Genomic DNA, 24637 nt, shown 5'->3' on the forward strand with positions numbered 1-24637 from the left:
GGCCACGAACTCTAGACTTAAATAGGTTTTGAAAGCTGGCCCAAACCTCTTGAGATACTGGAGACCTTGGCTAAGATACCTAAGCTCATGGAGCCTCAGTTTCCCTTAGCTAAGAAGGAGGAAAATTACTTCTCCCTCAGAAGGTCCCTGTGAGGATTAAAAACATGAGGCAAACTCGCAACATGGTGTTAGCAGGGGTTAGCACTACAAACACTTGAGGCTCTGCCATAGTGAGTTTCAGTTCTGTGACGCCTCCATACTCCGCGCTTACTCTCGGGACAGACACTGGTGGGTTTTCTTCTATTACCGGAACCCCCCAAGTTACTGCCTTTCTGTAGAAACTGAGGTCAGGATGTGAAAATGTGACCTTGAGTGTATGCTTCTTGCTAACAGTATTGTGTTTGGGGCTTCCTAGCATGAGATTTCCCCCCCCCCTCACTTTTTGGGGAAGAAAGATTTTCTCCCACTGAACTGGGAGAATGAGCCTGAGACCAAAGACTATTACATCTTTGTGCTAGCTAGGTAGAGAGTAGGCAAAAAGTGTATCATGTTTGAAAAACCAGAAGGGGGAGAGAGAAACCTGTCCAGGGCTATCAGGAAGGCCTTCTGTAGGCCTTGGAAGGCACCAAGGATTTGTCAAGATCTGTGGGGCAGGGTCCAATGGGGAGCAGAGGAGAAATGACTACCAGTGAGTACATCTAGAGAGAAAGTGTGGGGTGAGGGGGTCACTGCTGCCTAGGTGACACTAGGAAGGAGGCGGTCCAGGTGCCAGGCTGGATGTGCAGAGGGAAAGTGACAGCCAGAAGCCCTTAAAAGAGTAATGGTGTGTCGTCCAGTGGGCTGGGGGGGTCAGATTTGAAGAGGTCTGGAAACAAGGGTGTAACCCAGAAAGTTCATGCTTAAATCGATGGAATGCCAAGGGGCTGGCTCGCTCACACCCACCTATACTCCCAGCACACACTTTCTCCTCCGCACGTGTTCCGTATGGTTATTTTTTACAACCTTCCTTCCAATAGCAATTCCAGAAGCCTCTAGGTTTTATTTGGTATCATGGACCTCAAGAAAATCAAAATATCAGAAGAATACTTACCTTACACAATATACATACCTAATAGAATGCATGCATGCTTACAAGTTTGTTTCCAGATTTCGGAGCTTTTCACAGAACTCCCCAGAAACCCATCTTCCAAATAAGACCCTAAGCACCGGTCCCTGGGAGTTGTTGGGTGGAGGGTAGTCATAGTTTACATTTTATTCTCTTGTTCTCTTAAAGGATGGTAGCCCATGAGATTTTTAACTCTTTGTGATGTCAAACTCAAGATAGTTACAAATCCTTACTCTCTAGCATTAGCCGCTGTACATTTCCTCGACCCTCCCAATTTCAGGAGCTGGTCTTTAGCATTACAGCTGGCATTTCTACTTGGTTTTGTGGAATGAGGATTTTCCTGGTCCCACTGGCCTTAAGATCTTGGAATCTGTAACCAGGTCCTGATTTTCTAAGGAGTAGTAAAGAAATAGTAATTGTGTTCTCGGGATTATTGATGTCCTTGTAAAAACTGGCTCCCTTCAGGAGAGCCATGCCCCACAAGCAGGTGACAGTCTTTCCGTTTCTGAAACCCCCCAAAGAATCCACCTTCACCTTGGCACTGTACTGTCCTTATTAAGAAATATTCCTTTCATTTTATACCTCATACTTAGATGTTCATTCTGCCTAGAGAGAAGGTGAAATTCACAGCCTTCAAGTCCCTCAAATTGTCATGTGTTTTTAATCATTGCTGGTGGATTATAGGCCTTCAAGCTGTAGGATTTATGTTAGAAAACATGCTTCTATTTAAAAAAAAAAAAATTTTATTTACGTAAGTAATCTCTATACTCAACACGGGGCCCGACTTACACCCCCAAGATCAGGAGTCATATCCTCCCCATCAGGTGAGCCAGCCTCGTGCCCCAGACAACCTGCTTTTAACAGCATCTGTCTCACCTGCTTTGGGCAGATTCAGTTAGCTGAGATCGAAATTTAACTGTAGACCAGATGATTGGTGTCCCTATTCTGCTGTCCCTGAACTTGGAATATTCTGGGGCAGATCCTACTTGGTGACAGATTCTAAACTATACATTGGCTCGCGTTTGTAACTTCTAAGGTGAAGAGTTCACAGGGGAAGGAATGTCCTAGGAAAATCAGTTTTTAAAAAAAGTGACAGCAGATAAAGTAGTTTGGCCTTGGCCAAAATCTGTTTATTGATCGGAAAAGGGAAGAAGAGCAGAGTACTTCCCCGTCATCTTTTATGTTTGTGGGCCTCATGATGAGATAAAACTTACTCCCTCCCCTCCGACTCGGGCCTCCTGCGGCCTCTGGCCCACTTCCCCTTCTCCCCTGTTATCTAACCTGCCCTGATAGACCTAGGCAGGTGCTCCACAGTCTAAGTAGAAGCTCAGTCCCTCCGTGAAGAGTCCAGAATTCTGGTGTGATTGATATATCTGTCTGGGAAGTAGGAGAAAGGCCAGAATCCATGGCTGTTACCCCTGCTTCCCACACCCAATGGGTAATAAGGGTGGGGTCAAGGGGATGACACCAAAGCATTATTAGCATCTGGCAGATAGAAATAGCAAAGCTGGAGGAGAAAACTGAAAATCTTGGGAGAGCTGGTCCAACAGATGAGGACTCAGTCTTGGGAAGATACTGAGCTGGGAGCAGCCCAACAGGAAAAGATGGCAGAAAGGCACCAGTTACTCTCTCCGGTGAGTTACCCTCCCGTGTTCCCAGACGTTAGAGTCACTCCAGCGGCCACCCCTCACCTCTCCACGCGTGGAAGAGGGTGCAGGTCTGCCACTCCCTGGGAGCACACAGGTTGGAGAGCTGCTGAGCTGCTGTCTGTCCTGGTCTGAGCAATATTTAGAGAGGGCCCAGTGCCTTGGGGCTGGAAGCCTCCTTGTGGCTATGGAGGGAGACAGTGCTGCTGGCCCTGCTGAGGGAATTCCCTGTGGGGCTGTCCCGCAGGTTCTCCTCCCAGCCCCTCCCCCATACTGCTCTCACACCTGCTTCGACCCCAAGCAGATCAGATGTGGCAGTGGGGGGGGGGGTCATGTGACAGAGAGATGCCTATAAATAGCTGGGGGTGGGCATGCTGCCCCAGACGCCTTGGGGACCGGCAAGAGGACAGGCTTAAGGAGCTGTACTGGGGGGAGGACGGGGGCAAGCAGGCCAAGGCCCAGCCCAGGGAGGGAACATGGAGCCAGCTGGGTCCCTGCGGCGTGGGGGCGAACAGAGCTGGTGGGGTAGTGCTCCCCAGTACCAGTATATGCCCTTCGAACACTGCACCAGCTACGGACTGCCCTCCGAGAACGGGGCCCTTCAGCACAGGCTCCGGAGGGATGCAGGCCCCCGTGCCAACACCCGCCCCACACAGGTAAAGTCCTGCGGGGGAAGGGGTGGTGGAATCCAGGAGATAGTTGTGTGATGGATTGGGGGAAATTAGGAATTAGGTGAAAAGAGGCAAAAGTGTTCATCTTTTAACTTAAAAAAGTACATGTAATGTGTTCGAAATACGAAAATCCTTCAAAGGGCCAAGCTCAGCCAAGCATGCACTTAGAGACCCATGCAGTTTTATATAACCCTGACTAACGGAACACCCGAATCCTGGGGCACCGGCACAGCGACGCATGCTGGACTAGCTCGTGCTTACATAACGTGCGTGGAGTGACAGGCATGGGAACCCACACCCCTGTGTGTGCAAGCTGTGTCTTACACCCTCACCCCAATGCAGACACCGCCAGAGCTCTCCCTCCTGACCCTCAGCAGAACACGCACAAACACTGCTGAGAAGGCAGAAGGAAGGTGCTAAGAGAAGCAGAGGAAACTAACTGGATTGCTTGTGAGTGATCAAAGATACACCGGGGTCAACAGGACCAGAAGAAACGCATCAAACTTTTAGGTGGGAAGGGTTGATCAGATAAGAACCTATTCATGGGTAGGGGCCTGGGAAGGTAGAGGTGCTTGTTCCCGGGGAGAGGGGATTGGGAGTGTCCAGGAATATCCAGGAATAACCTCCCTGCCCAGGAGTGGGGAGTGGTGCGGCGCAGACATCTAGAAAGGGAAAATGGGAGGGCGCAACCACAGGGAAGCTTCGGTTGCCGGTTGCCGGAGGTTGCCGGAGGTTGCCGTGGATCGACAGGGAAGTGAGGGTCAGTGAGGAAAGGCGGTTGCAGAGTATCAGGATGGATCCTGTCAGGACCAGGAAGCCAGACTTGAAAGGTATTTTATCTAAAGATAGGTCCAGGAGCGATGAGGGGGATCTAGACAGGGTGGCACCTGAGGGGGACTTCACGGGTGATCTCAGCATTGGGGGCCACAAGTCTATGAGATTCACGCTGCAGCCTTAGTCCCCAACGTGAGGCAACCCTGGGGAAAGGGGGCAGCGGGGGGATGGGGACACCAAGTCAGAGGAGGCTGGAATATGAGTGGAAGGGAAGGTGCTTCCTAGGGAAGCTGGAGCCTGCTCCGGCCTTGGAACACAGGATGGGAGGGGACAGAAAGACCCCGCGCATGGCCTCGGGCTCCCCTCCCCCGGCTCCTCTCACCCGTTCACCAAGCTACCTGGGTGGGGAGAGTGAAAAGTAAAAGGCACTTTCTGCTGACAGTGAGGAAACCAGGCAGATTAACATGGAGCTTCATGCGGGAAAGGACTGGTAAATTAATTTGGGAAGTAGAGTTGGCTTGAAAGCAAAGACAAGGGGTTTGGACTTCATTTTTCCTCTGTTTAATTTTTATTATGGAAAATTTCAAACTTAAAAATAGACCCATATGATGAATCCCCAAAGCACCCCGTACCCAGCTGCAACCATTAGCAGTACTTGGCGACATTGCTTCAGCTGTCCTTCCCAGGCCCCGCCTCCCGGCTCCACACACTGCTGCTTCTGTCCCTGAAGCCCAGACGCGGCTTCCCCGCAGCATCCCCTTCAGACTTGGGTCGTCCTCTCCCTCCCCAGACCTGCTTTGATGCCGCGCTCAGCCCTGAACCAGCCGGCTCTGATTTGGCTCTTTTCGGTGTTTCCCAGCCAGGGTTTGGTTGGGAGGACCCCGTCCCTCACCTCCTCCAGCCTAGGACCAGAGGCCGCCGAGACAGCCGGTGGAGAGGGATGTGCCCTAAGCTGCTCGGGTAGTGTCCGCCCTCTGAGGCCAGGTGGGACAGGGAGGGACACACTGTCTCCCTCAGTCACTAACCTCCTCCCAGAAGATGAAACAGCCGTGAGCCGGGGCCGTCAGTGTGCGCCTGTCCAGAACTGGGGCGTAAACCCTGCCACTCATATTGTGAAATCAGATCTCTCTTACCCAGGCTCTCCCAGAACCAGCAACACGGCCTGGCCTGACCCTGGCCTCGGAGGACAGACCTAGTACAGTGGGGGAAGGACAGACTAAAAGCAGTGAGAGCCCTTGCTCCCCCTGCCCCAAACACACATGTTCTGCACAGCTGAGAGCAGAGGGCTACCAGATCAGAGGGGTGCCGCTCTGCCCTCCCCACACTTAGTGAGCACCTAGTTATCCTGGTCCAGGGAGTCCCTTACCAGGCCTGGCTCCTGTTTGTGCACATGAGCACAGGGAGGCAAGGTGGATGGGCTTTCTCTGAGCTTGGCAGAGCATCTGAGGGGCCTCAAGAAAGGCCAGACACACCAAGATGGAAAAACCGAGAGGCACCTTCTTGTCTGTCCTCATGAGTCCAGGTGAGGATTCCTAGGAAGGAAGGGGGTAGCTAGGGTGGTAGAGAGACAGGGGCTGAAGCACCGTAAGCTGGAACAAAACACCTCAGTGACACGGATGTCCAGTCTTGCAGAGTTCCTGTGTCTCTACTGCAGAGTAGGACTTGGCCTCCTGGAAGGCCTCCCTTGACCAAGAGGGGCGCGGACGGAGAGAGGGTGAGGACGGACGGGTAGGTAAGGAGTAGAAGCATGCAGAGAGCTCAGGGCGGGTTCTGCCACAAAAGGGTCCTAGGCCAGGCCCTCAACACCCAGGAGTTTAAAAAGCTGTTTTCCCCGCAGGTCTCTGCACTTCCCTCTTACCTATTTCTTCTACCTCCAGCAAAACAGACCTTTCCCATTCTCTCTGTGTCCAGATTTATGGCCATTACAAACAGCAATTCTCAGACAAGGAGCAGGACACAGGGATGCCCAAGAAGACGGGCTCCAGGGAGAGCGTGGACAGCGAGGACGAGGATCACTCTTCTAAATGTCAAGGTGATGGGGCCTGCAGGCTAAAGGCATCTGGAGTGGAAGGAAGTACAGGCACTAAGAGAGTAACTGGGAAGTTCCCGCCCTGCACCCTCCCCCTAGCCACACTCGAGCCCTCCTCCTAGCCACAAAGAAAGGCTTCCCTCCCTGTCTCCTCTGGCTTTGCCTTATTCCCTACTCTCCCACTCGCCCCCCAGGAAGCAAGAGTTTTAGAAGGCATTCAAGTATCCCAAGGGGAATTGGACTGGGGTGCCTTTGGAAGGGACGGGGCACAGCTGGCAGAGAGGTGAATAGAAGCTTGCTGAATGACCCAGACAGCAAGACCCGGGGGGGGGGGGGGGGGGGGGGGGGGGGGGGGGGGGGGGGCGCGGCCCCCCGCTCTTCCAGGCCAGCCCTCGGTCAGAGCCCACGGTGGGGACTGGAGGGCCGCTCTCCTTTCCCTTCCCTCTTCGCAGGCTGTGTCCACCGCCTGGGACATGTGATGAGAAGAAAATTAGGAGAAGACTGGATCTTTCTGGTGCTCCTGGGACTGCTTATGGCTCTGGTTAGCTGGAGCATGGACTATGTCAGTGCCAAAACCCTTCAGGGTAGGTTCACCGTGGCCCTTCAGCCTCTCCCTCACGATGGCTATTTCTTGAGTTCCTGCCTAGGACAAGTTGGGTGTTCGGGGAGGCGGGTGTTGCCCAGAGGAGATCTGGCCCAGGCTAAGACTGGACCTGGACCCAGATCCATTTCTCCTGCCCCTTCGCCTGCTACCAGCCAAGCTGACGGTGCCCCTCTAATTCGGTGACCAACTCACCCCCATTTTCCCAGGACTTTTTTGGTTTGAGCACTGTCCGCCCCGAGTCCCAGGTACCACTCAGTTCTGGGCCAACCGGCACAGTTGCTAACAGTGTGCCTGCTCCAGTGGGGTTGGCAGCACGGTCGGGGCATGAGGACGTTCACGGCACACCGGTGCGCTGCGGCCGTGCGGGAGCGGCGACATCCCCGCCACCCTGGGACTGAACCCAGGCTCGTGTCTCTGCAGCCTACAAGTGGAGCTATTACCAGATGCAGCCCAGCCTGCCTCTGCAGTACCTGGTCTGGGTCACCTTCCCGCTCACTCTCATCCTCTTCAGCGCCCTCTTCTGCCACCTCATGTCTCCCCAGGCTGTTGGTGAGCGCTGACCCCGTCCTCCCCGCGCCATGTCGTCAGCACAGTCTCGCTGGCCTCCAGACCTTTCCAGTCCGCTCTCTCCTCCTGCCAGCCCTCCTGACAACCCTTTCCCCCGCTCTGCCATCGCTCCCCCCCCCCCATCTCCAAGTCCACTGTCTGGCCATTCCTCTCCCTTTGAAACTCTTGCTGGAAGCTGCGCATAATCATTCTTTGACCCTTCTAGGCTCTGGAATCCCTGAAATGAAGACGATACTCCGTGGGGTGATCCTGAAGGAATATCTCACCCTCAAGGCCTTTGTGGCCAAGGTTGTGGCCTTGACTGCGGGGCTGGGCAGTGGCATTCCTGTGGGGAAGGAGGTAGGTCCGCTGGTTCTCCAGCAGAGGGCAGCACTGAGCCCAGAGGGAGCCCCGGGCACAGGAAGAGGCAGTGCCAAGGGGCACCGGGAAGGAAATCAATACTCAGGAAGTTCCCAGTCCTGACGCAGAATGACAGACCTGTCTGAGCCGGTAGGGACTTAGAGTGGAGCCTCCAGCCTGGCCACTGTGGACATTTGGGGCTGGATAATTCTTGGTTCTGAGGGGCTGCCCTGTACATTATGTAGGAGGTTAGCAGCACCCGTGGCCTCTACTTCCTAGATGCCAGGAGTGCCCCCCCCCCCAGTTTTGACAATCAGAATAACTCCAGACACTGGCAAATGTCCCCGGGGTTGGAGGGAATAGAGAGTCTCCCCCAGTTGAGCACCAGTTTCCTTGTTTTAATATGTGGAAGCTGAGACCCAGAAAAAGGCTGTGCTTTTTCCAAGGTTCCGCTGCTGTGCATTCTTGCCCTGCTACAGTCGGGGATCCACATGGCAGCCAGAGTCGTCTTTTCAAAAAGCAATCAGTACTAGCTGACGTCTGCTTCAGAACTTCTAATGGCTGCCCAGTCCTCTCACAATAAAACCCCAACTTCTTACTGGGGCCTAGGAGACCTCTGCTGATCTGGCTTCCCTCTGGTCTCTGGTCCTCTCAAGCTGCCCTTCGTTCACTGTGTTTGGGTGACAAGCTCTTCCCGTCCCTCAACCACACAAGCTGTTCCTGTACCAAGGCTCCTGCCCCTGCTGTTCTCTGTTGCTCCTGACATGCATGTGGCTCCCAACCCCCTCTCAGCGGAGATTCTGCTCAGCTGTGATGGCTGAGCGCCCTCTCTAGTCCCCCACTGCACCCTCGTCTGCCCTGCCTCCTCACCCTCCCTCACCCTCCCTCCTCTTCTGTCCCCAGAGCTTCCCCGAGATGCTGGTCCACCCCACCCCTTCCTCTCTGGATTGTAGATCCCAAGGGCACACCCTCTGTCTTGCTCACTACTGTATTTTGGGCACCTTGCTCAGTGCCTGGAGACACAAATCTCCTATCCGGACCCCCAGCCCCTGACCTGTCCACTCCTTCTCTCTCTCAGGGCCCTTTTGTCCACATCGCCAGCATCTGTGCTGCTGTCCTCAGCAGGTTCATGTCGATGTTCTGTGGAGTCTATGAGGTAAGGTTGAGAAAGTAAAATAAGGGAAGGGCTGTGTGTGTTCGGGGCCTGGGGGGGGGGGGGCTGTCTGTGCTGGGCTGGACGCGATGCTGATGTGGGGCACTGCGCTAACCCACGCTCCCTTATCCTCTTCACACACACCCCCACCCGCCTACCCCAGCCACCTGTTGCCATCCCCAGGACACCCCTCCCTTCTTGATCCACACCCCTGCTCCAGACCTGCACCCTGCCCAGTTCCTCTGCTGCCCTCCTGTCTACCCCTGTCCCTTGGTCTCCCGAGCCCCCACCCTATCCCTCGTGAACACTGCTGCCAGCCCCAGCGCTCCACTCTCCTCGTCCTGCGTGCTTCTCTGTTGCAGACCGTGTCTGGGCAGCTTGATCTCCTGGTGTCGGCCTGTGCGGTGGGCGTGGGATGCTGCTTTGCAGCCCCTATTGGAGGCAAGTCCCACTTCCTCCCTACCCCGTTCCCCGAGCACGACTTGGAAGGGGGTTGGAGTGGCTGCCTAACCTTTGGGGTGGAGAGGGTGCTCGCCAACGGGACTAGCGGGTGGGCATTCAAGGAGTGACCCAGATCGCAGCCCCTGGCTTGCAGGCACCCATACTTCTCTACTATGTAGAGGGCTGTGTGTTCCTTTGTGGCTGGCGGCTGGTTTATGCAGGCTTTATTGGTACTGTCCGGAGTCCTTTCTGTTTCTCTTGCTACTGACACTTCTTGCCCTGGGCCGTCCCCATCTCCAGCCTCTCTCTGATGAGCACTTATTGCCTGACGGGCCTTCCACATAGTTATCTTTGATTTCATTTTCTGTGTTTGGACTTGCGCTATGAGGTCACTTCCTGTTTGCCAAACTAACTGAGTTTCACTTGGCCTGGGAATCACTGGGGATGAGGGGGCCACTCTGATTCCCTGTAACTTAAGCCTCCCCTTCTGCCTTATTCCCCACCCTTGCTTGTTCTCCATTCCTCTCTGGCCCCCCTCCCTGCCCCTCCCATCTGTCTGTCTGTCTGTCTCTCCCCTAGTAGCAGCCGTACTATTACACTGACATGCTGACGGTGGGCTGTGCGGTAGGAGTCGGCTGTTGTTTTGGGACGCCACTTGGAGGCAAGTGACTCACCCCCTCCTACATCAGTCCGCTGCCCAGGCTGGCTCTCTCCAGCCAGGTTTTGTCAGCATCCCCAAATGCAATATTGCCAGTTAAAACGAAAGTATGGCAAGAATAGCGAACTTTTACTGAGCATTTACTATGTGCTAGTGACATTCTAAGTGTCTCTCTACATTCACTCCTGCTAAAAGCCATATGAGAGCCACAGTGCAGAGGAGAGGAAGGAGAAAACTGACCACAGAGAGGGTAAGGGACTTGAGCGAGCAGGAGAGGCAGGAATGAAAACCCAAGCAGCCTCCCTGGTTCCGTCCTTGTCTTAAAGCCTGTGGATATGGTTGGTCGTGTTTGCCCTCCATTTACAGCTACGTCTTCTACCAGGGGACTCTCCGTAGTTTGTTCTCCAAGGAAAAAATTCCATTTGTGCGTGTTATTAGGACACGGGTGTGTAGGTGGGCCTTACTTAGACCCACGGTCAGCTTTCACGAGGGCTAAAGATGGGAGTTAAACCCTGTAGCTCCCTGAGAGTAGCTTAAAGCTGACATTAGCTCTTTCTGCATGTGGAAGGCCAAGGGTGGCTTTTCGGACTGTCACCTGTGTCCTGGAACGCGAACAAAGGGGTCCGGACAGGGAGAGCAGCTGTACCCATTTGTTTACGACTCGGTGTACGTTGTAATGGGATTGATGCAGTGGGACTACGCGCATCATTCCTCGGGTCATTGGTGATAAAAAGGACACCCAGCTGACAACTGGGGGAACAAAATTGCTGGAAAAGCCTATGCTTCTTCCACACACCTGCTGTGAGAGCTATCTCTTCAATTATGACAATGTCATCAGTGCCTTCGTAGAAGAGTGTCCAGGTAGCTAACAGGACCTGGCTCGGGAATGACGTAGGGATAAGCGTTCAGAGTGAATGGAAGTGCGTCCTGCTCGCTTATCCTGACGCTACAGCAGCCCACGCAGCTCAAGGAGATCACATCAGCTAGCATCCTCTGCACTCTGGCTCTTGTCATTGAAGTCACTAGGCCCCCTGAGTGAGGGGTGTGTCTGAATTTCTGTACAGGTTAGACATTACACGCTTACACTTATTCCCACTTTCACCTTTCCTTACTCTTTTTGCCTTACAAATCCAGAAGATCTAAACAACATTTTCAGACAGGAAGACTTTTTAAATTTTGGTTTTAATTAGCCAGATTCTTTTAAAATGAAGAGAATCTGGGTTTGGGGTTTTTTGTTTTGTTTGCATAAAACTGGAATTTCTAGGATGAACGAGGAAGGTTCTCTTGGAGACTTCAGTGGAGACTATAGGAAAGATAAGAGAGTTACAGATAAAACACGCCTCTTGATGTGAGAAAAGGTTCAGGACTGAAAAGTTGAGGTGCCATTTTCAGGATGTTTATATTGAGTACAAGTAATAAATGTCCTGGCAGGTCGTTTTATTTGATTGTTTTCCTTTTTTTTAATGATCATAGAATAATCCTGAAAGAAAAACAATTAGTAATAAGGTAATTTATTCGCTATGTAGCCAACTCTTAATTCCTTACACCACTGCAAAAAATCTGCTTCCACATTCTGCTAAAACGGCAAGCATCCTTTTTCTTCCGTCACCTGTGCTCTGGGTGCTGTGCTCCCAGGCGCTCCCAGCTGAGAGGGTGGCCCGGCAGACAGACCGGTCTCTAGCCCACTCAAAGACGCGTCTCCAGGGCCTCTTGGGCAAAGTGCAAAGAAGGCTGTGAAGACAGGGTGCTCCGGACAGAAGAAAAGGCCTCGCAGAGTCGCGATCTGGGGGCTCTAATCACAGGAGATGAGAGAATCGCTAGAGGATGCAGGGGAACTTATGAGGCTGCATCGTGAGGGTCCTCAGCGGCCACACACAAGAACTTAGATTCTGTCCTCCAGACTAGACTTTGTCCAAATGTGTTTTACAGAACATAGTTCTCCGCGGCGTTAATAGATATAACAGGTGAAAGGGCCCCAAGGTCAAATAAGTTGGAAGATGCTATGTTAAACAGACCGACTGGAGAAGTGACCAGAATGTTGGCTCTGCCGGCAGGCATTGCGACCATGCAAACTCTGGCTCAAACACAGCGTTTCCCACAGAACCCCTTTAGCGAGGAACTTCTCATGAGGCTCCTAGGATCTCACAGATGGACTTTGGGAGATTCGGTCATGGGCGAAGGGGAGCCACAGAAGAATTCTGAACAAGGAAGTGACATGTCAAACTGCACGTTCGTCCGATCCCTTTGGCAAAAGTGTGCGGAATAGAACTGGCCATGGATTAACAGGATTCATCTGAGATTAACAAGAAGACTATTGTAGCCCTACTGCTAGATGATGAGAGAGTGAACTGGATGGGGACAGAGGAGAGAGAGAGAGAAGGGGATGATACACACGGAGTGATAAGAAGTCAAATTGACGGACCTGGAGGCTGATTTTGTGCAAGGTTTTATAAAGGATGAGAGAGGAAGAAGAATTGGGGCCAGTTCCCAAAGTTCATTTTGAAGAAAACTGGATGGCCAGTGGTGCCAGTAAGCCAAACAAGGAATAGAGGAAGTGAAACAGGTCTGGAGGAGTTGATCAATTTTACTTTATTTTTTTAAAAAAGAGAGATTTGTTTGTTTATTTTGACGAAGGAGAGAGGGGAGGGGTGGAGGGGCAGAGGGAGAGAACCTTCAGGCAGACTCCCTGCTGAGCCCTGAGCTCCGTCCCTCCAGATCATGACCTGACCCGAAACCAAGAGTCAAGAGTCAGACGCTTTACCAGCTGAGCCTCCCAGCTGCCCCCGGTTTTACTGTAGTTGGTTGAGTTTGAAGTTCCTGTGGCCGATCCAAGTGATACCAAATAGGCAGCCAGATGGGTGAGTTTGAAGTTCAGGAACCGAGCTGGAAACATCACTCTGCGACCCAGTAGCATGGAGGCGGCACTTGAAGCCGTGGGCATAAATGGAGCTACGAGAGTGCGTCTGTGAGTAGCAAGAACAGGACACCAAGGCAAGGAAGGCCCTAGCCTGGGCCGAGGCAAAGGAGCCAGAGCAGGGGCACAGAGAACATCCAGGGTGCCAGGAGAGAGCCAACTCCAGAACCTTAGACACCAGAGAGTTTCCAAAAGCTGTTTGTGTTTGTAAGGCTTTGTTTGCTTTTAGAAGCACATTTTTTCTGTTTGGCTCCGACGAATATTAAAATCAGTTCTCATTCCTGAGGATACAGTGACAGACTGCTAGGGAAAGCATCCCAGAACCACCTCGTAGGAAAGAAAATCTAGCCTAGGGTTTCAAAAAAAAAATGGTTGTAAAATATGCATAAGTTGGATAGCTTACACCCCCCGCAAATCAAAGCTGGTTTGGTTTTATTACTACTCAAGAAAAGGAGAGACTTGCCCCACCTGCTTCCCCACTGTGTCAAATCGGTCCTTTTAGCCCGAGGACACAGATGCCTCACCTGATGTGATTTGAGGAGCAGGGGCAGAAGGGGTGGCTGGCAGCTCTCTCTGCCCCCAATTCCACGGTCCCTCGCTCCGTTTTCTGAAATTTCACCCGTTCTGTTCTCTTTTATTCTCTTTCCTTCCCATCCTCTCCTCACGGTTCACACACAGACTAGGCTCTAAGGCTTGATAATGTACCAGGCATGGGATTACTTAGGTGGGGGGTTCCAAGGAATTTTTGATCCTGCAGAGAACTCTGAGATGGAAACAAATCACTCTGTCTGCAAGTGGCAAGTGCCCAAAAAGTCCCAAACTCTGAGACAGGAAGGTGAGAGGGGCCTTTTCTACTTGATGAGGGCTGCTGGGAATGCCTTCTGGGAGAGGGTGGCGTTTGAGCTCACCACTAGGGCCCTTCGGCCAAGCGCCGCAGCTACTAGACGAGAGGGTAACGGTTGGGCCACCACCACCCCCACCCCCACGCTGCAAGTAACTTCCTGTGACTGTGAAATAGAGGGGGGACTCTTGAGGAATATGAGAACTGTAACTTGGAGTACAGAACAAGGAGAAAAAGTGGCTGGGGTGTGAGATGCTCCCTGAAGGGGTAGAGGGGAGCTGGTGGGGGCCTCAGGCAGGCCAGCAACTGTCCACCATGGGCAGAAAGGAGGAGAAAAACCTCATCTGGCTCATGGCCTCTCATGGGGCCAAGTTCTTCCCCATTTATCCGATGATATGCCTCAGTTCCCTGGTTTCTCCTCCTCATTTCTGATAAAGATGAAGTGTAACTAGGTCATTTTGTCACCAATTTTTACTTTGGTTCTAATCAAAGTCCACTCCCTTATTCTTAATATGTTCAAAGGTTACTTTTTTTGCCGTCTCTTGAATTTTGTTTTTATGCCCTCCCTAGCGTTCCTGACTTTGTCCCTGCCCACGCCTACTGTTGGTCTGTACATCTACCAACTCCTTTTCCAGTGCACCATCTGCTCTGGGAAACAGTAGTGCTTAGGGCTTTCCATTAGCTCTCCTCCTATCTCATTCACCTTTTTCTTAAGCAAAATCGTTTTTAACTTCTAGCCTCTTGGTTTTTCTCCTTGTTTGGTTCTTTTAAGTCAGGTTTTTATTTTATTTATTTATTTTTTAAACTCTGGGTGAATCTTCTACTTTCTTTTCTTGGAACATCGAGTATTATCAGCTCTCATGAAGTTTTGTTGTTTGTTTGTTTGTTTTTAAGATTGTATTTATTTATTTGACAGACAGAGATCACAAGTAGGCAAAGAAGCAGGCAGAGAGAGAGAGAGGAGGAAGCAGGCTCCCCACTGAGCAGAGAACCCGATGTGGGGCTCGATCCCAGGACCCTGGGATCATGACCTGAGCTGAAGGCAGAGGCTTTAACCCACTGAGCAACCCAGGCGCCCCTCTCATGAAGTCTTTTTGTGTTCATTTTGGTTATTTGTTTTTTATGAACTTGCCCTACGGTATATGGCGCATGGGAGGAATGTGAGGGAGAGTCCCTATAAATCCCGAGCTCTGCTTCGCAACTCTGTGGAGCACCTGCTCTGGAAAGGTTCTCTCTCCTAACTTCTCTGCAGAAACTTGCATGACTGTGGACATGAGAATCCCACCCAACCCTACTTTCTAAGGGAGAGAGAGGGAGGACCTCCTGATCTTCCTGGTTTGTGGGTTAAGAACCACCCCCCTCCCACCCCATCCCTCTCCCTCCCCCCCCACCGCCCCCCATCCCCGTATCTTTGATGGACCACATCCCCGGCCTGCAAACCACTGCCAGCAGGAGCCAGTGTATGGTTTAGAGCATGAGGTTCCAGGAGACCATCACTTCCCACTACTGCTTCCCTCACGACTTGGGTTTCAGCAAAAGCACCTCAGGCCCGCAGGAGGGAGAGTGTGGGGGAGAGCTGCTGGCTTTCCTCCGCGCCCGACTACCCCCACGGCCCTGCAGGAGTGCTGTTCAGCATCGAGGTCACCTCTACCTACTTTGCGGTGCGGAACTACTGGCGAGGATTCTTTGCGGCCACGTTCAGCGCCTTTGTTTTCCGCGTCCTGGCCGTGTGGAACAAGGACGCAGGTACCTGGGCAGCCTGGGCTGGAGCTGGAACTGGGCTGGGGAACAGAAGTCCTTGGGGCCATTTAGAGAAGGAATGGATGCCATTATTTGGAGAGAGGGCCCAGGGCCCAAGGATATAGGGCAGAGATCTAGGTCATAGCCTGGGCGGAAGGAAAGAGCTGACCCGCAGCGGAGGACTCCAGCCTCCCCCCCCTCCCCCCGGCTCACCCCCTCACCCCCAGCACCGGGCTTCTGTGGTGCTCCCACCGTGATGCCTGGCTTTCCGTCCCTCAGTCACCATCACGGCTCTCTTCAGAACCAATTTCCGAATGGATTTCCCCTTTGATCTGCAGGAGCTCCCAGCCTTCGCCGTCATCGGGTCAGTGGGCTTGGCCGCTTGGGAGTGGTGAACAGGGCGCGGGGCGCGGCTGCGGCTGGAAGGAGGGGGGCAGGCCTGGCTAAGGGTGCATGGCTGAGGGCAAGAGCGCAGGAAGGGAGCGTGCACGCCTGGAATTTGTCTCCCGCCGAGGGCGGGTCCTGAAGAGGGTTCCATTGCTGTGTAACTTACGCCCGCAGGATTTGCTGTGGCTTCCTGGGAGCTGTGTTTGTGTACCTGCATCGCCAAGTCATGCTCGGTGTCCGAAAGAACAAGGCCCTCAGCCAGTTTCTGGCGAAGCAGTGAGTCACTGCCCTCCTGTGTCCTACCCGGTTCCATTCTGCTTTCTCCATGAGCCCCTCCCTTTTAATCTTTGTCAAAGGCCGTCCTTGGCTTTAGGTGGCTCGCGATGAAATATGGGAGCCCAATATACCACACAGGGGGGAGCAAGGGGCGTGGCCTGCCCCTTAAAAGTTGCTTTTTGGTGACAAGAATGTCGTGTGTTTAAAGAGCTGAGGCTGCGTGGGCCCAGCTCGCTGGCTCAGCGTGGCGTCCCCCGGGGGCTAACTCGCAGGGTTCCAATCTGTTTCTTTTTCAGCCGCCTGCTGTATCCCGGGATAGTCACCTTCATCATTGCCTCACTCACCTTTCCGCCAGGAATGGGTCAATTCATGGCTGGAGAGGTCAGCTCCAAGGAGTCTGGGGGGTGGGAGGGGTCAGGTCACTGAGCCCAAGGCCAGACGCAGCCAGGGCAGGGCCACAGCAGACATTCCTCAGGCTTCTGAGCTCTTTTGCTCAAAGGTAGAACCTCTCCCCCGAAAGAAGAGCAGGAGAGTCCCTCAAACAATGAGACTGGGGGAGCAGTTCTGTACAGAGCGCTAGTACCTGACATGCTTGGAGACCTCCCCCTTCTGCTTCCTCCTCTCACAGCTGATGCCTCGTGAAGCCATCAGTACCCTGTTTGACAACAACACCTGGGTGAAGCATGTGGGTGACCCTGAAAGCCTGGGCCGGTCGGCTGTGTGGATCCACCCACAGGTCAATGTGGTCATCATCATCTTCCTCTTCTTTATCATGAAGGTACCCTTCCTTGCACTCCTAACCCCTTAAGCTTCTGTCCCTTTTCAACCGGGAACCCACAGTTTGCCTAAGAACTTCATTGGGGCTTTGTCCGACCTAAAGAGAAATAGCTATGCTCCCATAGCCTAGGTGAGTTGCTCACCTACAGAAGTGAGCCCATATCTGGGTTAATTGCTCCCTTCATGTCAACCTAGCAATGTTGCCATAATTACCATAAGCCTGCTAAAGGTTCTACTTGCTAAATGATCAAGACGTCACAGCAGCCTAGTAAATGAGGAACAGACAAGGTTGAGCAACTTAGATAACTGTGTAAACACCCGGCATAAATTAACCAAATCCCCCACATATTAGATAATTAGGTACTTCATTCTCCTATATCCAGTGATCTATCTTTAGATGATTTGCATATCCATTTGTCCCTACCTAGTGGGTAATCTCTTTTCTAGAATTGCCAAAGAGATTAAATATTTAACTCAATTTTTTAGTGACTATAAATAATTTTTAAGACTTTATTTATTTATTTAGAGAGAACATGCTCTTGAGCTCAGGGAGGAACAGAGGGAGCAGGAGAGAGAGAGAATCTTACCCAGACTCCCTGCTGAGCATGGAGCCCAACATGGGACTCAATCCCACAAACCTAGGATCATGACCTGAGGCAAAATCAAGAGTCAGACACTTAACTGACTGAGCCACGCAGGCGCCCTATAAGTAATTTTTATACATGTTGTTATTTCCCCTTTTGCTGGTGAGGCCATGAGGATTTTGCCACTTGCAAGCTATTTTCTCTTCATTTCAATTAGGGAACCAAAGCTGGCCTCTTCCACGTCTTCATAGGCTTCTCAGTCACTGCTTTATACAAACACACTCTTATTTCCACGCCCAGTTGTACATCTATTACAACTGCTGCTTTCCCCATTTTGTTTTCTTTCTCCGTGATTGCCTTATTACAAATCCTATGTCTTGCCTGAATGATCCAGCATTTTCCTCTGTACATTAAGGTTCTCATTCAAAAGTCTGTCCACACTGAACGTTCATGCTTTTGAATATTCACTTATTCATGACACATTTTTTGAATCTATATTTTCCCAGGATATGAGTCACTAAGTTATATTTACATTATAATAGCTGTCATGGGATCATTTATTCCATAAATGTTATTACACACCTACCGTGTGCCAAATATATAATATTTGATTGTTGTACTTTGGCAAATCTCATGCTTATGGTTGAAAAAAATGTCTTTGTTTTTGGCTGCTCCTTTAATGTACTTGTCAAGGACCCTGTGATTAAAGACATCAGGTGCTTGACACACCAGGTTCCAACTTTGTGACTTATATTCTCAGGATTTGCTCTGGGTTTCTGGAAACTGCATCTCTGCATGTTCTTTCCCGTTCTGCTCCATGGTGGGTCGGCAGCTTCAATATTTTGTACACCCACTTTATTACCTTCAAAAGATTTGATATTTTCATCGTAAGTTCGTTCTCAGCCTTGTTAAGGAATTGACTTTAGGACTTTCAATACAGACTTCCTCTTCTCTAACTTATAAATCCCAGCTTCCTGTAAGTAACCAAATCCAAGCTTTGATAGCCTCTCAGGATTTATTGTTCAAGGATAATGATTGCGTTTTCCTGTTGTTCCTCTAGACTGAACTATATGGTAACTTTGGGATCATACATATTTTTAAAATGTCAAGCTCTTGCAAAGTTTTGTAGAAACAAAATACCATATATTTTTCGCCATTTCCCCTACACCTCACCTCACCTCCCCAGATTCCCAAGTATGTATCTGGATTTGACTTCACAGATTAAAGTTTATTCTGGGAGGCCTACTTGGATTATACAGCAGGACTCAACTGTATGTCGCTATTATTAATTTCTCACTGAATCACATCCTTGATAATGTTTACATCATGCACGTAACAGGGGAAGAAACTCACATACTTCCTGGGCTATATTTCAAGCCTCACAGTTTGCATCAGGCCTATGCCATTCCATAATATTTAAAAATGTAGGGGCATCTGGGTGGCTCAGTGGGTTAAGGCCTCTGCCTTCGGCTCAGATCATGATCTCAGGGTCCTGGGATGGAGCCCTGCATTGGGCTCTCTGCTCAGTGGGGAGCCTGCTTCCCTGCCTCTCTCTCTGCTTGCTTGTGATCTCTGTCTGTCAAATAAATAAATAAAATCTTAAAAAAAATAAAAATAAAAATGTAACTAACACCACTCATTGCTATAAATCCATGGTGTTGTCCAATTATCACTGTTTCCAGCATTTTCACTTTTCTGTAATTGGACCCATATGCATCCATCCCTTTATCTGTTCCTAAGTGTAGATGATAGGCTACATAACCAAATTAGAATATGAAAGTGACTAGAACTGTTTTTCCACAGTCTGGTTTGAAATTTAGCCTGTATGGGCTTCCGGCCGGTATTCACACAGGCAGATAAGGTTCTCCCCTATTGATGAAGGGAACTTCCATCTTCCCCAGTCTTAAGACATGGAAATATCAGCATGCTGTAAGTTAACAGCTGCTACAATGGGTATGAATAAAATTACAACTTCTCAGTTTCCTTATTTAATAAGTCTAAAGTCATTACCTAGTATCACTGACCAGCATAGCCTGAGGCTCTGTAGAATTCTCCGTGGCACTCCTTCTTGTGAAGGGTCTGACTAAAGTAGAATCTGTCATGGTGGGTCTCTAGCTTCCGAGTTCTCCAGCGCTGGATGTTTAAATTCTTGGGAGTTATTTGTGTTCTACATTATTTACATTGCATCTGGATCTTTCCTTTGGTGTGCTAATAGCTCGAAAAGTTTGCTAACCTCGGGTCATTCTTTGTCCTTAGGAGTTGTTCACTTCAGGGCCCTCTGATCCTCATCTGTTCTTACACATATCTTGGAGGATAATCCAAAATTCATCCTCTGAAATCAGACCTATCAGCCACCTATAATCTGTATTACTGGAGCTTTCAGATTAACCCGAGCCTATAAAATCCCATACGGCTTTCATGTGCTTATTCCAAATAGATGGTACAAAGTAGTTCAAGGGGTCTCCAGTTGTTACATGTCAGAATCATTTGCAAAGGTTAAGTAAGCTACAAATACCCAGAACTCCGTGTCCACACTGACCTACATGGTGTCTGGTCATCTGCAGGTTCAACAAATTCCCCAACGAGCATTTCTGTGGGGCGTTTCAGCAAATAGTAGCTCTGAGAAGCCTTTTCTGTGCTGCATGGACGCTATTTGACCAAGCTCTCTTCTTTCTTTCCTTCCTTCCGCCTTCCCTCCCCAGTGGCCTACCTACATGCTACCCGCATTGATGAGCACCCCACCAGGACTGAGAGCAGGCAGAGAAAACAAGACACAAGGTTGCTTTATACTCAAGGCTTTCTCAGTCTATAATGTCTTCATCTGTACCTTTGACTTCTCAGCTGGTCATATTCTGACATGAAGAAGTATGCATTTTTGCCTCATCTCAGAGCTTCTGGGATGCAGCCTTCTTAGAGCCTTTGGCATGGCCTCTTGACATCAGCCCTAGATCAAGGGAATCTTTCTACAGTTCAGAATAGTAAGAAATGTGTTTCTCATTAGTTTACAATGCACTTGGTACAGATTTTCAATTACAAATATTTAAATCCTGGCAATTTGTTCTAATTTAGCTGCTACCATCTTTCACTACATGAGTTTGAGATCCTTTTGTAAGATTGGCTTACTTATTTTAGAAGTTATATATAAAACCTGTTTCTACATTTTCATGGTGTATCTCTTATTTTTATTTCTTTTACAGGTATTTTAAAGGTTCAACCAATGCTCATTTTTCCATTCTATTTCTTAATTCTTCCACATTTCTTTGCCACAGAATGTATGTGTTACTTTTGCTAAAATTGTTCTGGTTTCTTTTGGAATATTACCTGACAAAGTTGACCTTCGAGATCTTTTCTGTTGTACTGGCTAACTTTCTCAATGTGTCCTTCCAGTATGGCTAGGATAGATTTGATCTTTTGAACCTCTGTTTAATGTGGTTTGATGTTAAAGGAAATGACTCAGGCAGGACAGTCTTCACTCCAGGTTCCTTTGTGAGGTTTGCCATATAAATGGGTTTATAAATAACTGTATCATTAAATTAGTCACATAGGAAGTCACTGAGACTCTAAGATGTCTGACACTTAGAGCTGAGCTCTTTTTCAGAGACAATCTGACCAGGAAAAGATAACCCTCCAGCTTCAAGAGTTTCAGGCTGTTATGCTGAGGTGAACTTTTTGGGCTAGGAGGGTATAGTATAGGCTATACTATACCTTCTGAAGCAGTGACAGGAATCTTCAGGGGCTCCGCTTCTTGTTCTAGATTGCCTAAAGGCAAATATAGTCACTCCAAGGGGAAACGATCATCAAGAGGAACTCTTACAATGTTGTCTTTGGTGGTTTTTAGCCTGGGTGAGCACTCCACATTTTTTGATTCTGAAGAAAGAGTACAGACAAGATGGCTTCTGGACAAATTAGCTACCCCAGGGTTTCTGTGACTCTTGAGGCAAGAGGAAGGGTTGGAAGTGGGGAGGAAGTAGAATAGGGATGTGTGTGTGTGTGTGTGTGTGTGTGTTGGGCAGAGTTGAGAGGGTGTCCTGATGCCTGTTTTTACCCCAGTTCTGGATGTCCATCGTGGCCACCACTATGCCCATACCCTGCGGAGGCTTCATGCCTGTGTTCGTGCTAGGTAAGTTCTGATGGGAAGCCTGGGATCTTGCTAACAGCTGCAATCTCGGGTACTGGGCAATTAAGGAAAGGCCTGGAAGGCCAGGGGTTGTATTTGGTCTTAATGCCCAAGAAGGGCTTGGCTCTGAAATATAGAGGATAAGGAACTTGGATCTTTCAACACCTTCCTTCCTTTTGTCTTTCCTCTAGGAGCTGCATTCGGAAGGCTGGTAGGAGAGATCATGGCTATGCTATTCCCTGATGGTATCTTATTTGATGATATCATCTACAAGATCCTACCTGGGGGCTACGCAGTAATTGGTGAGACACATTCCACCCTCTGGTAACCCCTAATAGCCACATGCAAACTCTCCCATGACATCTTTATTCCAGACAAACTACATAATGTGGTTTTAATTTTATGCTATTTGATTCAACTTTCATTCAAATAATCAACCCTTGGCTTTGACTCTCATTAGCTCTTACTGAACGTTTTTGAAGCTCAGTTTCTTTATGTAGAAAAGGGATTATGGGAATTAAATGAGATAATAAGAATGAAAGCAACTAGGATTGTGTCTGAATGTTTGGTAAGGGTTTTTTCCTTCCTTCCAAAGAATTACAGAAACCGCAGTGCAGGTGACTGGCTTGGATACTCCCAAACTGCAGATGGGCTAATACTGACAGGACTTTAAAGTACCTGACTAAGAGCAAAGAAACATGGTCTCTACTCATCCCTGTCACTTGTCACCTGGATGACAGTGGAACAAGTTACCTACCTTTCTGCACCAGAGTTTCTTTATTATAAAATGACTTCTGAGATATCTTACAACCCTCACATTCTGAGAATCTGTGATAATCTTTTTCTCATTAAATCCAAAATCCCATCCAACCAAAACCCTGTCTAACAAACACAGTGGCCTGTATAATCCTCAAAATTATTATGCCTCCCCGCTCCTGCTCTTCCCCATCAAAACCCCATAACACCTACAGCCGTGCCTCCCTTAAATATAGAAGCATTAGGCAGCTTTCCAGTGCATATGGTGTCCTTACCCCTCATCACAGACCTTTATGAAAAGCCTCTTTCATCCATAAGAATCCTCAGCTCTCATTCCCCATCCTCATGACTCTCCAGTGTCACCCATCTCCCCTGGTGGACATTTCCCGGAATACGTATCTCTTGTGACAGTTGATGTTCTGAAGTATGTCATGTGTACCATCTTGCAGAATTAGTCCTCCCAGTATTTCCCTTTTGTGACTTTTCTTATTTTTTTTTTTAAAGTAAGCTCTACACCCAACTAGGGACCTGAACTCACGGCCCTGAGATCGAGAGTCACGTGCTCTCTCAATTGCGCTCCTGTCGTTTGTGTCTTTTTCCTGTTCTCTTCTCTCGTGTATCTTCTAGTGACTATTTCTGTTGATGGGAAAACAATGAAAAGTAAGATTCTGTTTTCAAAGAGTTCATAGAATCATAACATTTTAAATCTGCAAGGGCTTTACAACTTATTCAATGACCTTTTTTTCCCTTAGAGATGATAGTATGGGATTCCAGAAGGATCAAGTTCTACACACACAGTTGAGAAACTATAGAATCAGAATCTGACACAGGTGTTATTACTCCAAGTCCACACCATGAGTCCTGGGTTTTGACTCCCTTCCCTCATATATTGTTGACATTAAAACCCGAGGTCCAGTAGAAAATGCTGTCACTGGGTTTTAGAATGCTCAATTAAGAATGATCCAAACTTTTGGGGGTGCCTGCCTAGTTCAGTCAGTAGAATATGTGATTCTTGATCTGAGGGTTGTGAGTTTGAGCCTCATGTTGGATATAGAGAATATTAAAAAAAAAAAAAATGATCCAAACTTTCAAAAGCAAGGAATAGATAAGACATCACTATTTTCATCTTACAAAGGAAAATTTGGGCACACACAATGATTTTGTAAATTGCCCAAGGACACAGAATGAGATCAAAATGATTTGCTGACAGTTTTCTAGCTCCTACTCTTGACAGATGGTTGTGTCAGGAGTGTTGGCACTGACCAGGATCACATCCCGCATGTGGCAGCCCTAACCCACTGGTACATTCCTGTGTCATTCTAGGGGCAGCCGCGCTGACCGGTGCAGTATCCCACACAGTCTCCACCGCTGTGATTTGCTTCGAATTAACGGGTCAGATTGCCCACATCTTACCCATGATGGTGGCTGTCATCTTGGCCAACATGGTGGCTCAGAGCCTTCAGCCCTCTCTCTATGACAGCATCATCCAGGTCAAGAAGCTACCCTACTTGCCTGACCTTGGTTGGAACCAGCTCAGGTCAGGGCACCAGCTGGAATTAGTTCAGGCTTGATGGGGTGGAGGTGGGAGCTACTGAGATTAGGATCAACATTTGGGAATACTGCTTTTTACTTATTTTTATGTTCCCATGTACTTAATGAGTATTATGAGTGACATGATGCATGGTAAACCTCATGGGAAGAATGGAAGGGACAGCAAAGGAACAAGTTTATGGTGGGGCTAACGCCCCATGCCTTCTCCCCCCGTAGTAAATTCACCATCTTTGTTGAGGACATCATGGTACGTGATGTGAAGTTTGTTTCAGCCACTTGCACTTATGGGGAATTGCAAACCCTGCTCCAGACCACCACAGTCAAGACTTTACCACTGGTTGATTCAAAAGGTGAGTGGGAAGAAAGGAAGCAGACTCCTGAGCCAGTGACCTGAACCAGGGCTCCACAGAGCTGGAGGAGGCACTGTAGTGCGGGCTTATCTTTAGGGATCACCCAGTCTGCCACAGGATACCCAGCTTGTGTTCCTAGTCAACACGATCATCTTCAAGGAGGAAAAATACTGCCAGAACACAAGCAAAAGAAGGAAGTTAAAAATACAGTCAGAGAGGGGCACCAGGAGGCTCAGTGAGTCGAGCACCGGGCTCTTGATTTCGGCTGGGGTTGCACTTTCTGGATCATAATCTCTGGGTCGTGAAATCAAGCCTGAACTGGGCTCCATGCTCAGCGGTGTGTCTGCTTGGGATTCT

At 49.5% G+C, this 24637-nt stretch overlaps 1 protein-coding gene across 4 annotated transcripts in view; it reads left to right on the forward strand.

Annotated features, from left to right (window-relative positions):
- The first annotated feature begins 3125 nt into the window (after nucleotides 1–3125).
- CLCN1 (chloride voltage-gated channel 1) overlaps nucleotides 3126–24637 on the forward strand; it is a 30641-nt gene continuing 9129 nt past the window's right edge. For 3 of the 4 annotated variants that reach the window (XR_006601430.1, XM_004772061.3, XM_045063101.1), the window contains exons 1-16: nucleotides 3126–3407; nucleotides 6108–6228; nucleotides 6678–6809; nucleotides 7250–7378; nucleotides 7602–7735; nucleotides 8814–8891; nucleotides 9912–9990; nucleotides 15363–15488; nucleotides 15762–15846; nucleotides 16044–16145; nucleotides 16442–16526; nucleotides 16774–16923; nucleotides 21557–21626; nucleotides 21815–21925; nucleotides 23703–23916; nucleotides 24147–24280. Coding sequence is in view for 3 of the 4 variants with exons in the window: in XM_004772061.3 (XP_004772118.1) it covers nucleotides 3228–3407; nucleotides 6108–6228; nucleotides 6678–6809; nucleotides 7250–7378; nucleotides 7602–7735; nucleotides 8814–8891; nucleotides 9912–9990; nucleotides 15363–15488; nucleotides 15762–15846; nucleotides 16044–16145; nucleotides 16442–16526; nucleotides 16774–16923; nucleotides 21557–21626; nucleotides 21815–21925; nucleotides 23703–23916; nucleotides 24147–24280 (1930 nt within the window). In the remaining variant the exon portion in view is untranslated. Of the gene's footprint in view, nucleotides 3408–6107; nucleotides 6229–6677; nucleotides 6810–7249; nucleotides 7379–7601; nucleotides 7736–7801; nucleotides 7886–8813; nucleotides 8892–9911; nucleotides 9991–15362; nucleotides 15489–15761; nucleotides 15847–16043; nucleotides 16146–16441; nucleotides 16527–16773; nucleotides 16924–21556; nucleotides 21627–21814; nucleotides 21926–23702; nucleotides 23917–24146; nucleotides 24281–24637 lie in introns of those variants that run through there. The other variant, XM_013045666.2, reaches the window with a different exon arrangement.

This window comes from Mustela putorius, unplaced genomic scaffold (genome assembly GCF_011764305.1).
Source record: "Mustela putorius furo isolate JIRA1106 unplaced genomic scaffold, ASM1176430v1.1 tig00003845_pilon_pilon_pilon, whole genome shotgun sequence".
NCBI lineage: Eukaryota > Metazoa > Chordata > Mammalia > Carnivora > Mustelidae > Mustela > Mustela putorius.